The sequence below is a fragment of the Strix uralensis genome, chromosome 2 (assembly GCF_047716275.1).
Source record: "Strix uralensis isolate ZFMK-TIS-50842 chromosome 2, bStrUra1, whole genome shotgun sequence".
In the NCBI taxonomy this organism is placed as follows: domain Eukaryota; kingdom Metazoa; phylum Chordata; class Aves; order Strigiformes; family Strigidae; genus Strix; species Strix uralensis.
In genome coordinates, this window is record NC_133973.1 from 109,624,609 (window position 1) to 109,638,858 (window position 14,250).

At 46.6% G+C, this 14,250-nt stretch overlaps 1 protein-coding gene across 1 annotated transcript in view; it reads right to left on the bottom strand.

Moving 5' to 3' along the window:
• Positions 1-12,110, bottom strand: part of FREM2 (FRAS1 related extracellular matrix 2) — a 147,086-nt gene extending 134,976 nt beyond the window's left edge. The window contains exons 1-2 of the mRNA XM_074859783.1: positions 6,956-12,110; positions 1,146-1,235 (exon numbers count right to left, since the gene is read on the bottom strand). Of these exons, the coding sequence (XP_074715884.1) occupies positions 1,146-1,235; positions 6,956-12,110 (5,245 nt within the window). The remainder of the gene's footprint in view (positions 1-1,145; positions 1,236-6,955) is intronic.
• Between the last annotated feature and the right edge of the window lie 2,140 nt (positions 12,111-14,250).

Below are 14,250 nucleotides of genomic sequence, written 5' to 3' on the forward strand. Positions count from 1 at the left end.
AGAATAACATGCTTTAATATCCCATGCCCATCAACAGTAGATGGTGACAAACCTGTTCAATCTGTAACAGACAGTACAAATCCCTGTTCACTGATCTTAATACCGTTAATTGGCTGTGCTCCTTGTGAAGCAGTAACACAAGCTGAGTACACTAAATCCAAAACACAGCACTGTACCAGCTACTAGGAAGAAAATTAACTCTATCCCAGCTGAAACCAGGATAACATGAGCTGAAAATTAGCTAACTTGAAGCATGTTTTCAAAGAAGTATATTATTAAATCAACTAATAAAATTCCTTGCCAATTACTCATAGAGCTATATATCACATAATAAAAAAGGTATTAAAGTAACATAACCTGGCCACCTGTTACCACACACCGGAATATCTACATTTAGGAATATCCACATTAATTACAGACTTTGGATGAAAAAGAAAGGCGTGTTGATGTGTTTTGTTTACCCTTTAAACTGTTTTTTCTTTGTTCTTTAAAAACAGAAAAACCCCAACCACATATTTTTTTCCTTCAGTGAGTGTGTGCCAGTATTCTGAATTTGGTTTTATTCTTTCCTTTTGCATCCTCCACAGTCCTACAAAATAATATTAGTCAGGAGAATTTACATTAGTCATCTGACAAAGATCTTTGACAAGACATTGAGGATTCTGTTAAGTAGGTAGAAACAGAACTTGAACTCTACACAACATGTACATCAGAGACAATGCATCCATATGAATAGTCTTATAGCTGGAACCTTTAAAGAGGTAGGCAACCATAAATGCAAATCAAAATTTAGAAAGTTTCTCAAGATTGTTAGGCTTATTGGAATTTATGCGTAAAGAGCCTGGACAGGGAATACACAGGTAAAACTACAGAAAGCCCACGTATCAGAGTAGACTTAGAGAATTTCACTTTCTTGCTTGAGTAGGTTGAGTGTTTTTTTCATTAGATGCAATTACCATTTTATTGACACCTCTCTTAGTACCAGAAATAGTCCACAGTATGGGAAAGTCATTAAAAACAAAATCATGTCCCAGGAGGTAACATGGACTTCCCTCAATTAAATTCAATGTTCTTAAACTCCCAATGTATACTTAAATTCCTTCTCTTTCAAGAACAACAAAAGCATAGATTTTAGGAGTACTCACCACCGTCTTCAACCATGAAATGAAAAATGTCACTTGTGGCATTGTCGCCCCCTCGTAAAACGTAGCATATCTTCATATCATCAATATCAGCTGGAAAGAGTGAGGAAAAATAGATTTTACTTTAAATGCTGAAGGTAGAAAATAGTTTTTATAGAACAACTTGATGTGTATTAAATAGCTTAACTTTAACAGCAAGAGATCAAGGTTCCAGCAGGGCTCAGGAATTTTGGTATTAACAGCGTTGAAGTTTTACAGGTACCATTCATTCTTCCTCTCTTTACTTCCCCCTTCCCAGTGCCCTCTTTCCTTTATGATATATTTACAAAAAGAACTGAAAGGAAATGTAAAGACATGGGCTCGACAGTCAGAGCTATTTCATATTTTTAGTGGTGCATTTTCTTAAACAGAGGTGTAGCTCCACTAAGATGTTGATTCTGTCATACTTCATCCTAAGAAGTACTGTAGAGGTCATAGAAAATCTGTGGCTGAAATGGGAGCAAATTCCAGGGTATTTTGTATGTTAAATTCTACTCTCTGTTCAAGAGACAAGACAAATTTGTTCACATGACACACACACACACACACACCCCATCACCTCTAGAACTAGGTTACTTCTGGCATTTGGTCTACTCTACACATTCTGCAGTAGAGAGATCTCAATCTCTTTAGTCCACCACAAAAATGCCTTCTCCACCAGACCATCCTTCCTATCAGCATGTTTTCAAAGGATATAGCATATGATCTGTATGAATGCTCATAAATAGTGCTCAAGTTAGTGATTGACTGTTTTAAGAATCCAAACAGATGCAATTAAAGTAGACAGACAAGACTTCAGTAAGAAAAAATGCAATGCACAATTTTGAATCATCAATTGCAATAAAGAAAGTATGTAAAAAGTAAATAAATATTTATTAATATTGTATTTTTTGGTTTCCTTGAGCAGTGATGAGAAACATGTAATACATAAAAAATAATTTTGTCACTTTCTTTGAAAGACTGCTGTTGGTAAAAATCCACATCTGATACTTTTTTTAAAAAAAAAGTGTTAGAAATGAATAGCATTAAAGTGCAGCTCAAGTACCACCCATTTTCCTCCTATGTTAGGGAATATGCATTAGTAAAAAGAAGCCAAAAGCACTTTTGTTAGAGCTCCTCAAAATCCTCAGTTCCAAAAGTAACCAGACATCATCTACGGCAAACAAGTTAAGAGCATTATCAGCAAATATATGTCACTGAATAATCTCTTCCATAAATGTTTGAAAGTTAAAGATCAAAAACTCATGGGGCTGTAAAGAGGATGCAAACAAATACCTCTTCATGCCAGCGGAGCAAATAAATCTTTCATCCTGCAAACACACAAGTACTCAGCTCTACCCATGTGGGTAGCCTTATCAAAATCCATGGTTCCAACATATATAAAGATAAGCACTTGAGCCAGTGTTCACAGGACCAGGACCACCCACCTCATCAAAAAAAGCCACTTGGCATCCAAACATCTTAATTTTGTCAAAAGAATTGCAAAGGAATTACCTGTTTTCTGTTCACTAAGAACATGTTCAAAGTCACTTGAGCAATTCTACACTTTCTTTACCCAGTTGATTAGGTTGTGCTAGTTATATTAAAACTTGACTAGTTGTAAGCACAATTCATTACTGTATAACTACAGTGCCTGCTAAATATTGATATTGGAATTCTCCAGCATAATTTTGAAATCTATCCAACATAATTTTCTATTAAAAAAAAAAATTATCTCCACTAGATCAGGGCACTGATTTCCCTCCCATTTAAAATTCTGCAAAACAAATGCACTTCACAACATAATTCACTCATCTCTCTGAAAACATTTGCCTGAAAAAGAAGATAAAAAGCATTATCAGGGGTGAATGCTGAATAAAATCATTGCTTGGAAAGTTTTGCGTATTTGGCTGGAGTAGACACGTAGATATCTTTGGCCTCAGGAGGCTACGTGGAGTGCTGAGATGTCAAGCAAGCTTATTGCCAAGGCAGATCCTTACTCTCCACTATTCCTTCCCCTTCTTGCTGGCTCCTCAGCACACCTGCAGGGGTGTGGGATGTGACCTGGCTCTTACTCACAAACTTACCCACGTGGGACCAGGGACTCCCAAAACAGCGCTCAGCAGTCCATCACACTTTGTACATTCAAAACATTATCCAAACATCAGCTGCCTACTTGTTATATACCACTAAACTTCTTTAAATGTGAAAGACTTGGCAGTTCCTTAATAGACTTTCCCCACTTTTAAACAAATTATCTAATCTTAATGAATATCAACTATGAATGAATTCCAGCCCTGACTTGCAGAGACGAGTGCAATACGATTATGTACACACAATATTCTTTGTATGTACTTTTGTCCTAGGACAGCACTAGACTAGACATTACCATGTGGCAAGTGTTTTTCTTTAAGCTTTCTCTGCATTTACTATCACCAAATTGTAAATATAAAGCACAAAGAAATAATATCGAATCAAAAGTGCTGCTTTCAGGTGTAATATGAAGTAACAGACACTACTTGACTAAACCTAAGAACAGCTTAATGTATTTTAAGAATATTTTATTTCATTACTTTCACTTGCCCGTGTCTCTCATTCAGATTACTTTAACAATTAAATAGAAAAGAATAAAAAGCACCAACTATTTGCAGAATTTGGGGACCTTCCACACTCTAATACCCCCTTTGAGCAATCCAAATTAACTCTGAGTCTCATGAGCAAAAGATTACCTACTGTACCTGTGGCAGAAGTATTTGATGTATACTAATTGAAAGCCCCACTGATTGTTCCTGAAAAAAATACACAAGAAATCTCCTATACATACTATATTCTGCACAACCGCATTTTGACTGGAGGGTTTTAGCTGTTCTTGCAAGCTAGGCTGATTTCCTTTCCAGCACTTGCTTTGAAAAGCAATCTCAAGCATAAGGCAAAAAGCTATTCGCTAAACAATCACTCTGCCCTCTCTTTCGGTTACAGGAAATCTGAAAAACCAGACTGCTCAAGCTGCTAGCACACAATGAATCTTGTTTCATCAATGTTACCTCACTCAAAGTGGTCAGGCTGCCTGTTCATACAACCACAGACCCAAATCCAAGGGATGGGAGTGTAAGATGGTAGAGTATTAGGACAGACTTCACAAACTATTGAGCAGCTTTCAAAGCTCATCTGCATGTGACTCTGAACAGCCCCATCTGACTTCAAAGTTGGCCCAGTTTTCAGTAGGGGTTAGACCAAATGACTTCCAGAGGTCCCTTCCAACATCAATTGGAAGACTGTAACGATGTTTTACAAGCTCCATCGGACCCACACATGCTAATGAAACTGCAACTATTCAACACTTTGTAAGAGGTTGCCCCACATGGCAGGATAGGACTCCTAAAAGGGGGGAAGATCAAAACATAAAGTGTCTAACAGCAGGTCCAGTAGTCAATAGAGGAGCATTCCAAAGTCAAAACTATTACTCATGGCTGGTTGCAAAATCTGCACTTACATTAGGATCATTAAGAATATGACAAAAGAGGGTCTTATTTACTCCTGCCCTGAACATTAGATAATTATCTAGTCTCAGTATAGCGTAGGTATGAACTATGCATAAATTCACTACTCTGCATTTGACAGTGCGTTGCACATTAATGGTAGTGGGCCACAAGATGAGGAAGAACAGTGAACTACACACAGAGTTTTGAGTATGCAGCTTGGTCTACATAAGACCTCTGTGTCTCACTTCTCAAAATCTTCCAGGTTCATCCAACATTTTTTGTCTCCCATACCCAAAGCAGCTACAGACAAGAGGGCATCTGAGGAAAAAGGAAAGGAAAGAACTTGATGGAAGTTATAGAATAACCTTTCATCCATGACTTTCACTCCCAGGTTATTCTATGACTTCCAGCAAGTTCTCTTTCCCTGTCCTCAGCAGATGTATCATCCCTGTGTGAGCTTGACGCTTTCTGCCATTCAAGCAGCCCGTCCAGACACCTCTTCTCCCTCAAGAACTTGGCCCTGTATACGTAAGATATTTTTATGTGTTTGCTTCATAAAATACAAACCATTATAGAACTTATTCAGGAAGTTGAGAAGAGAGATACCACAGAAATAACGCAGATGCTCAGGAGGTATTTGCTCATAGAGATCAAAGGACAAAATTATTGAGGAAGTGTGTATTTCTTAAAAACACTCTTGGACTCAACAAAAATTAGTGTGCTTGTGCCAGTACTGTCAGGGAACCTGTGAGGTTGTATTACTTTCTGGGGATCCTCACTAGCTTTAAAACCAATTTTTCTTAAGGGTTGCATGCTTCTCACCCAGCTCAGGCAGTCCAAGGATATTAAGAAAGCCTGCGTGAAGACCAGTGAGCATGCCACATGGTCAGAGTGCCAATTGAAAGCCAAGTAACAACTTCATTTTGGTAATCTGACAAAAGTACACCTGGCCACATGGCACAAAAGAGGATGGAATATGTACCTATCCCGACGGTGCCCCTCCCTGAAAAAAATGGCATATCAATATGCTATGCAGTGGTCTGCTTTTAAGAAACACCCACTCAATAATTCTACATTCTCCAATGTAAGAGAAAACCCGCTATAAAAGTGATAATCTGTTTATTTGCTCACTCCCATTTTCTTCTGTTTCTCACTTACTCTGACAACAATACTCTTAATACTACTCTCACTTCACTACTGAAGCCTTACATTTAAGGAGCTGTAGTGGTTCCCAAAGCTTAGACATGGTTTGGTCCCTCCTCATCCTCTTTTTTGCACCAACACTGCAAAACTTAGGGCACGCCAGCCATTCAAAAGTTCATCAGGCCTGTTTGCAAGATTTGGTATATCTGACAAGAACATCACTATGGCCAAGGCTGTAACATGGGATACATACCAGTATGCGTTCTCTAAAATGAAATCCAGCCAGCTACAAGCATTCGCCTCTAGCTTTACCACCAACACAGCCCAGCCTGTCTGGGACCCTTTAACTTGAGTCTCCATGCTGTTGTGCTGTCTGCTCACTCCACAGCTGCAGGGGGCTCCAAGAAACCTCATTTAATTGTTAATTAACCAGCTATTAACTCATTGCAAAGTAACGTGGAAAATTCTCTGGAGAATAGCTAATGCTCCCCTTCCAATTAAAGTTACTTCATAGCCTTGTGTTGAGGCTTTATTTCAGAACACACAGTACATGTGGTTTTCGTCCTATTTATACCACCTAGTATTTTAGTTCCATGTAAAAAGTAAGTACCACTGACATAATTTTAAAACATTTACATTACCTTTTAATTTACCACAAACACTTTGTGGTTAAGATTTGTGTAATTAAAGCAACAAATGCACTCATAATACGTTATTTCCCCATGTTTGGGAAATGATTTTGCTTTTACAGTTATGTGTGCAACTGATACCCTAACCGTGGTATGACCATTAGTTAATAATAGCTTGGCTACTCCCGTAGCATTTTTGAAATAAAACTTTTTAGAGAAGGCACTCAGCCGCTAAAGATCTGGGACCATATGCAGCCCAATTCTGTTATCCAAATGTCTATCACTGATAGAAAGTCCAAATCACAGTTATTTGGACTGTAAACTCTCCAAAGCAAAGATGCTCCTTTATTCAGTGTTTATCCAGTAGACCACCTTTCCTGTTTAAAGCTGTCACAGATGCAAGAAATAATAAACAACTAAAAAATAATAAAGCCATTATAAATAATCACACTGTTGGAAAGTTTCTCCCATCAATTATTGCAGTTTAGCATGAAAAAGAATGTTTCCAGTGATCTAAAGAAAGCATGGAGTATCGTAATACCTTGGGTGAACTGGTTGATGCTATGGTTGCCTTTCCCCAGGTGGATCAGGAAGCCATGGCGTGGACCCTCTGTGATTCTGATCTTAAGAGTAACATGTAAACTGTCCCTGTCTTCCACTTTGAGCACCTTGTTGGTAATCAGAAACCCTATGTGACCTGTGGCCAGAATACGGAGAGTCTGAGCACCCTTATTTATTACAACTTGAGGTACACTGTTATCCACAGCCATTATTCGAATCTTCATAGTCTGAGGCTTCCTCGTTTCAAACACAGTGTTGGGGAAGACGTAGAAATCAGTATGAGTGCCATCCGTAACAGTGAAAGAGAAACTATCCTCAATTGATTCTGTGCCATCATGTTTGTAGCTGATTAGATTTTCATTCAGATCTTGTTTCGTGAAGATGGTGACTGGTTTGGAGTTATTGAACATGATCTGACCGTGAACTGGTATCTGAGTGATGATAAATTTTAGCAATGTGTCGGGTGTATCTCTGTCTTCTGCAGTCAGTTCAAATGGGGTTATCAGTTTGCATTCATTTTCACTCACCACCAGGTTATGGATTGTGACAACAGGTTTCTTATTGTCCACATCACTGATAGAAATTCTGAAAGTACGAAATACAGGGTTATAGCCATCAGTCACTTCAAACTCAAAGCTGTCCATTTTCACCTCATCTTGTGAAGTGTGAATGTAATAGATTTTATTGCCTGCTAATAGGAGTTGAGTGAAAGTGGAGATGGGTACCCCAGGCTGATCTGTGCATTCAAGATGACCACGAACAGGTGCTCTGGTAATAGTGAAAACTAAGTTCTCATCTGGACTATTCAGGTCACTGGTGCTAAGCAAGTCAGTAGTAAGGGTTACCTTCCCTCCTTCCTTCAAAGAAACTCCTTTGCTGATTACATCTGGGAAGACAATATCAATGCTACCTATTGTCACATAAAAGTAGCGGTCAATGAGAGGATTTATTCCATCTGTCACATCAAACTTGATAAGATCACGAACTCCTTCTTGGCCAAAATGCATATATCGAATTAAGTTTCTATCCACCTCATCTTGGGTGAAGTTCATCCCCAGGGTGATATTCTCAACTCCACCTGAAGGCTTTATTCTCTGCAAGAGGCCTTGTCCTGGCCCGTACCTTACAATGTATGTCAAGGTTTTGTCTTCAGAATCCAGGTCAGTAGCCTTCAATATTCCGTTATGAATAGTTCTAGTTTCCCCTATTTCAATCTCCAGACCATCATTGATGGCCATTCTGGGTGTCTCATCATCTACAGGAATAACCATGATAAGTACCGTTTTCCTAACGGTATGTTTACCATCTGTGAGTTTCACCTCAAAACTGTCCTCCTTTGTCTCAGAGTCATCATGTTCGTAGAGTATGTTGGAGCTCTCTATTATCTGATCCAAGGTGAAGCTCTCCACTAGGACAGTTCCATTGACCAGCTGGTTCACAATGTGGCCATGCCTGGGAAGCCTGGTGATTGTGAACATTAACTCATCAGCAGGGATGTCTGCATCAGCTGCGTTCAGGATAGGGGTATCAATAACCAGGCTCATGCCTTCCATCACAACGAACTCTCGCATAAAGATTTCAGGCTCTTCATCGTTGATCGGCATAATAACAATGGGGAAAAAGTGCCTCTGGGAAAAGTTAATGCCATCAGAACAGCGGAAAGCAAATCTGTCTTCAACAGGCTCTACACCCCTATGTATACTTTGGACATAAAAAATATGCCCTTGACGGAGGTCTTTCATGGTAAAAGCACTTATAGCTACACCCGCTCTGGATTTTTCAGATCCTGGGGCTGGAGAAATGTTCTCTACATACCCAGACGTGGGCTGAGCAACAATGGTGCAGAGTATATCGTCACTAGGAGTATCCACATCTTCTGCCCTGAGGTGAGCAGGAGTAATGACCTGTTTGTCACCTTCCGTTACCATGAACTGCTCCCCCACAAAAATTTCTGGGGCTTGACTGTCAACAGGAAGGATGGTCACCAAGACTGAAACTCCTTGAACAACACTTCCCCTGATGCTCCACTCCTCAGAGAGGTCAGACAAGGTAAGGTTGAAGGTATCTTCTTTGGGCAGAAGGCCTATTTCACCACCAGTGTGAGCATATACCACAGCACCGTCCAGCAGATCTCTCTGGGAAAATCTCTCTGCAGGCACCCCTTGGACCAGGATGTTCCCATGCTGAGGAGGATCCTCTACAATGAAGGTCAACATTAAGTCATCGGTATCCTCATCTGTGCCCTGAATGACATTAGCAGTGATTTCAGCAACACCATTCTCCAGCACATCCAGGTAGGAACCAAGAGTGCCTGGAGGCAACCGTAGTGTAGGAACCTCATCATCAACTGGGTGCACGTTCATTTTCAGTGTGATGGGCACAAAATGAACCCCATCACTCACATCAAGCCTGCAGGTATCACTGTTGGTCTCAGCTCCACTGTGCACATACACCACCCTCCCTTGTCTGATATCCTCCAGGCCAAAGACACCTCCTGGAATCAAACTGTACCCAGAAAGCTGCAAGTGTCCATGCCGAGGAGCCTGGGTCAGGATAAATCTGAGATGGGCAAGTTCAGTGTCCGTGTCACTGGCATCCAGCTCAGTTGGACTAAGGACATGGCTGCCTCCCTCAGGCAAAGTGAAGCCAGTATTAGTGATTTCAGGAGGCTGGTTATCCACAGGTTGCAGGTAGATGGTGAAAGTCCCTTCGGCTGCATTGCCAGCTGCATCTTGCACTTGATACTGAAACTGAATCAAATGAGGAGCCACCCCCAGTTCTTCCTGTGGGGGACGGTATGAAATCTTGTGATGATTGATCTGGGCTTGGGTGAAGTGGGTAACTTCCACAGAGTGATCCTCAGTCAGCACGAGGGATCCAAGGCGGGCTCCGTATACGTCTGTGGGGTGGTTAGTGTCAGTGTCGGTGGGGGGCTGGGTTATTGTGTAGCGGAGTTCACGGTCCCCTGAATCCTGATCTGTGTAACACAAGTGCTTCCTCCGCAGTGGGGTCACCTGCTGTTCTGCAACTATTAAGTGCAGGCTGCTGCTACTGTGCAGCTCTGGGGCTAATCTGTCTACAGGATGTACCCGGACCACAAAAGTCTGTGGTCCGGAGCGGTTGGGTGGGTCATTGTCATCCTGGACTCTAAAGATGAACTGGTCCAACACAACCCCAGGGCCAGGGCTGTGAGGCCCGAAGTGGTGGTAATAGAGACGCCCTTCAACAATGTCCTGCTGCAGCCACTCCCTCACTGGCTTTTCGTAGATTAGGGAGCCCCCTGCTAAACCCGGCACCCTCCTCCAAGAAAAGCCCTCATCTTCTTCCTCCTCTTCCCAGCCAGGAGGTGGTTGTGCTTGACGGAGGAGGAGCTGCCCAGCAGTGGGGCCAGCCTCCACTGTGAAGAGCAGGATGGCATCCTGCGAGTCAATGTCAGTGGCGCTAAGAGCACGGGTGGTGATGGGCACTGTTTCACCCTCAGCCATGGCCAGCCCCGTGTTAGCATTAAGTAGGGGCGGCTGGTCATCCGTGGGCACCAGGGTGATGGGGAAAAGGAACTCAACACGGTGGCGAGAGCCACCATCTTCCAGCCGCAGCACCAGGTTGTCACTGAGTGGAGACTCGCTGCCATCATGCTGGTAAATGACCCGGCCTGCTGCCAGCTCAGCCACCGTGAAGTGTTTACGAGGGGCAGCAGATGCTGGGGTGTCCTCCAGGAGAGTGAGGTGGCCGTGCCTCAGCCCCGCCACCACACTCACCCGCACCTGCTCAAGGTCATCCTCATCACTGATCACCAGGTTGGGGCTGGGCCCAGGGCCTGAGAGAGGCCGCGACTGGCCCTCATAGAGCACGAGGCCAGTGTTGCGGGTCACCACAGGTGCGAGGGTGTTCATGGGCTTCACCACAATCACGAAGGCGAAGGGCTCTGAGGCAGCACCCTCTGGGTCCAACACCTCCAGCTCGAGCTCAAAGAGCCGCTCCCGATCCGAGTCCTCCACAGGTGGCTGGTAGGCGATGCGCAGCTCCCGCACGTCCCGCTGGCTGAAGGAGGAGACAGGCAAGCTCCGGTCGTCTGTGCTGACCATGTGGCCCTGGCCGGGGCCAAAGGGAGAGGTGATGTTGAAGAGCAGCAGGTCTGGTGGTGACTCAGCATCCTCAGCTGCCAGCATGTCAGGCGTGAGGGCAGTGAGGACAAACTGGTCCACCTCCATCATGAGCATGGCCAAGAAGCTGGGTTTGGGGGCCACATTCTCAGTCCCGGCCCGGATCCGCACCAGCACCTGGAAGTACTCCCGCTTCAGCAGCGCCCCACCGCCCGCCGCCTCCCGCAGCTCTGCCACCAGCGGCACCAGGTCACGGTTGGGGGAGCCGCCGGCTGCCGTGTGCCGGTAGCGCAGCCCCAGGCGCAGGAACTCCTCGCAGTCCCACATGGAGGCGGGCACCGGGCCGCCCCCCGCCGCCTCCCCGCCCGCGGCCGCCGGCGGGTAGTTGAGGATCTCTCCGTAGCGGGGCAGCCCGGCCAGCGGCGGCAGCAGGCCCACCCGGCAGCGCTGCCGGCCCGGCTCGAAGGCGAACTCCAGGCTGCGGGCGTCCAGCGGGTTGCTGGTGCCCCGCAGGCGCTCCACGGTGAGGGGCAAGTTGCGGGTGACGATCTCCAGCTGGGTGAAGAGCACCTCCACCTCCAGCACCAGGGGCAGCACCAGGGCGCGGCTGGGAGAGTCGTAGCGCAGCTGCAGGCGGACGCGGTCCCGCGCGGGGCTGCGGCCGCCCAGGTGGGAGTACTGCACCTCGCGGGCCCCGAAGTCGCAGGGGAAGCGCCGGGGGCTGAGGCGGCCCGGGCGCTGCCACAGCGGGTCCTCGTCCAGCACGGTGAGGTGGCACCGGTCCCCCGGCTGCACCTGCAGCACCAGGTCCCGCGCGGGGTCCAGCCAGGCGGAGCGGCCGAGCGGCACCCGCAGCCCGCGGTTGGCCACCACCACGGGGGCCGCCTCCGGCGCCCACGGCGAGGAGACCGCGGCGCTGCCTGGCGGCGGCTCCGGCGCCCCCGCCCAGACGCAGCCGGCCCGCAGCAGCAGCAGCAGCAGCAGCAGCAAGCCGGCCAGCAGCCGCCGCGGCGCGGCGGGGAGATCCTGCATCGTCCTTGCTGGCGGAGCGAAGCGCCGGGAGCCCCCGGCAGCGGCGTCCGCGCTCCGCAGGGGCCGAGTCGCGGCCCTGCTCCTGCCGCCGGCGCGGCCCCTCCGGCCCCGCTCGCCCCACGCACACGCCGCGCTCTGAGGGGTGCGCGCCCCACTCCGGAGGGGAGCCCCGCGAGCTGGAAGCCCCGCCCTGCGCCTCCGGGCGGCCAATAGGCACCCGCGGGGGGGCGAGGCCGTCTGGCGCGATTGGACAGAGCGGTTTGCCATTCTTGCAAGCGACCGCGTGGGACAGCCCTCCCCCGGCCCCTCAACAGGTTGTTGAGGAGAAGGCGCCGGGAGCGGCGGCCGAGCTCGGGCCGAGCGGGAGCGGGGAGGCGGGGGCGCGAATCACCCTGCCGGCGCGGATCGCCTTACCGGCAGCCACCGTGGGGAAGGCGCCGCGAACCGCTCGGAGCCCCCACGTCGGGGGGAGGGCGGTGCTGCTCGCCCACAGCGGCGGAGCGCACCTCTGCCAGCCCCGGGAGGCAGCGGGAGCGCCCCGCCGCTCCCCGCCTGCCCCGCACTGAGCCTCCCCCCTCTCGCCTTAAATCCTGACTCCCTGGGGCAGAGTGAGAGCGGGGCTGGCCCCGAGTCGCCGCCGGGGTGGGCTCGGGGTTTCCCTCGCCCTCAGGGGCGACAGGTGAGCGCGGGGAGGCAGCAGCGGTGGGTCACGGCCGCCCCTCACGGCGGGGCGGCGCCGCCCGGTTCCCGCCGGTGGCGGGAGCGGGGTTGCCCGAGAGCGGAGCCAGGTAAACGGGGAACGAGGGGAGAGCAAGGTGCCTGAGGGAAACCGGGGCGGGTCAGGTGAGGAGAACGGCCCAGGGCCGCCGCCGGAGCGGCGAGGGGGCGGCTGCGGGGTGGCGGAGTGGAGACCTGCCTGTGGGCACCGCCTTTCTTTGCGCCAGAAAGAAAACGGATAAATATCTCTGGGGCAAAACACAGTGGTTAATATCCAGTTTCATTCTTCGGAGGTGACTAGTCACAGCAGTGGGGTGAATAAAAGCTTCACAGTATTTCTGCCATCTTGTGTCTGAAGTTAAAAGCATATTAGTAAGATTGCCTGAGCTTGCAGGAGTTATTCGCCTTTTAAAATTCCTAATGGCAGGCTTTGACTTTTTATTAATCATCTCTCACAGCTGCTAAAATTCTTTCTTGTTACTGAAATGTGATCCACAGTCTGTTTAAAAAAAAAGGTTTCTCACAATAGAAAAGCGAAAAATATTGAGGGGCAGATTCAAAGACGACCCAAGGCTGTTTAGAAATTAATTTGGGTAAATTTGTGATGTCTTCATTTAAAAACATCTTTGTAGTTATCCTTCAGTGATGGAGCAACATTATGGCATGTGATCTTGTTTTCTGAATGGAAAACTTGACTTTGAAAGTTCAGGTGTGGGCACAGTCAGCCACTTTTACACTCAAGTATTCATTTCAACAAATAATTCAGCTTGGTTGGGTAGGGGGACATCAGTGGACATCTGTTCTACAGCACTGGATTATTGTAATTTGTGAGATACTTTTATATTCTATTATTGACATACCTGTGGAAAACTGCAGAAAGCTATTTTGTTAAACAAGTCTATACTGAATTATGGACTTGGATGCTGCTGCAGGAGGTAGTAATTCTAGTAGTTAGGTATCTAGTAAGTTGAGCAACACTAATACCATCTCTCTACCATTACGAGGCATTCACCCTAGATGTCAGCAAGTTAATGTCTTATTTCTAAGCCTCAAAGGAAGATAATTCAGTAGAAAAAGTTGAGTCCCAGGACTAAGGATCTCCCGTAGTTTCACAGACATGGTGTTTGTTAGTATCTCTTCTTGTCAGAGATGACAATATTCAGGATGGAGTGATTGGAATTGCCCAGATATAATGGTCAAGTGTCAAGTCCTGTGTTCTGTTTTTAAAAAATTAAATAATTAAAACCCCCCATACAACCAAAACCAAATGACCCAGCACAGGGATTTGAAGTAGCATTGGGGTGATTTGAAGGCATATCTGCCTGCATGAGCATGAATAGCTTAACTTAAAGAAATGTGTACCATCTAAGTTTGATTCCAAATTTAGGCTGTAGTAAAATGAAGTTTTACAGAACCAATGTTC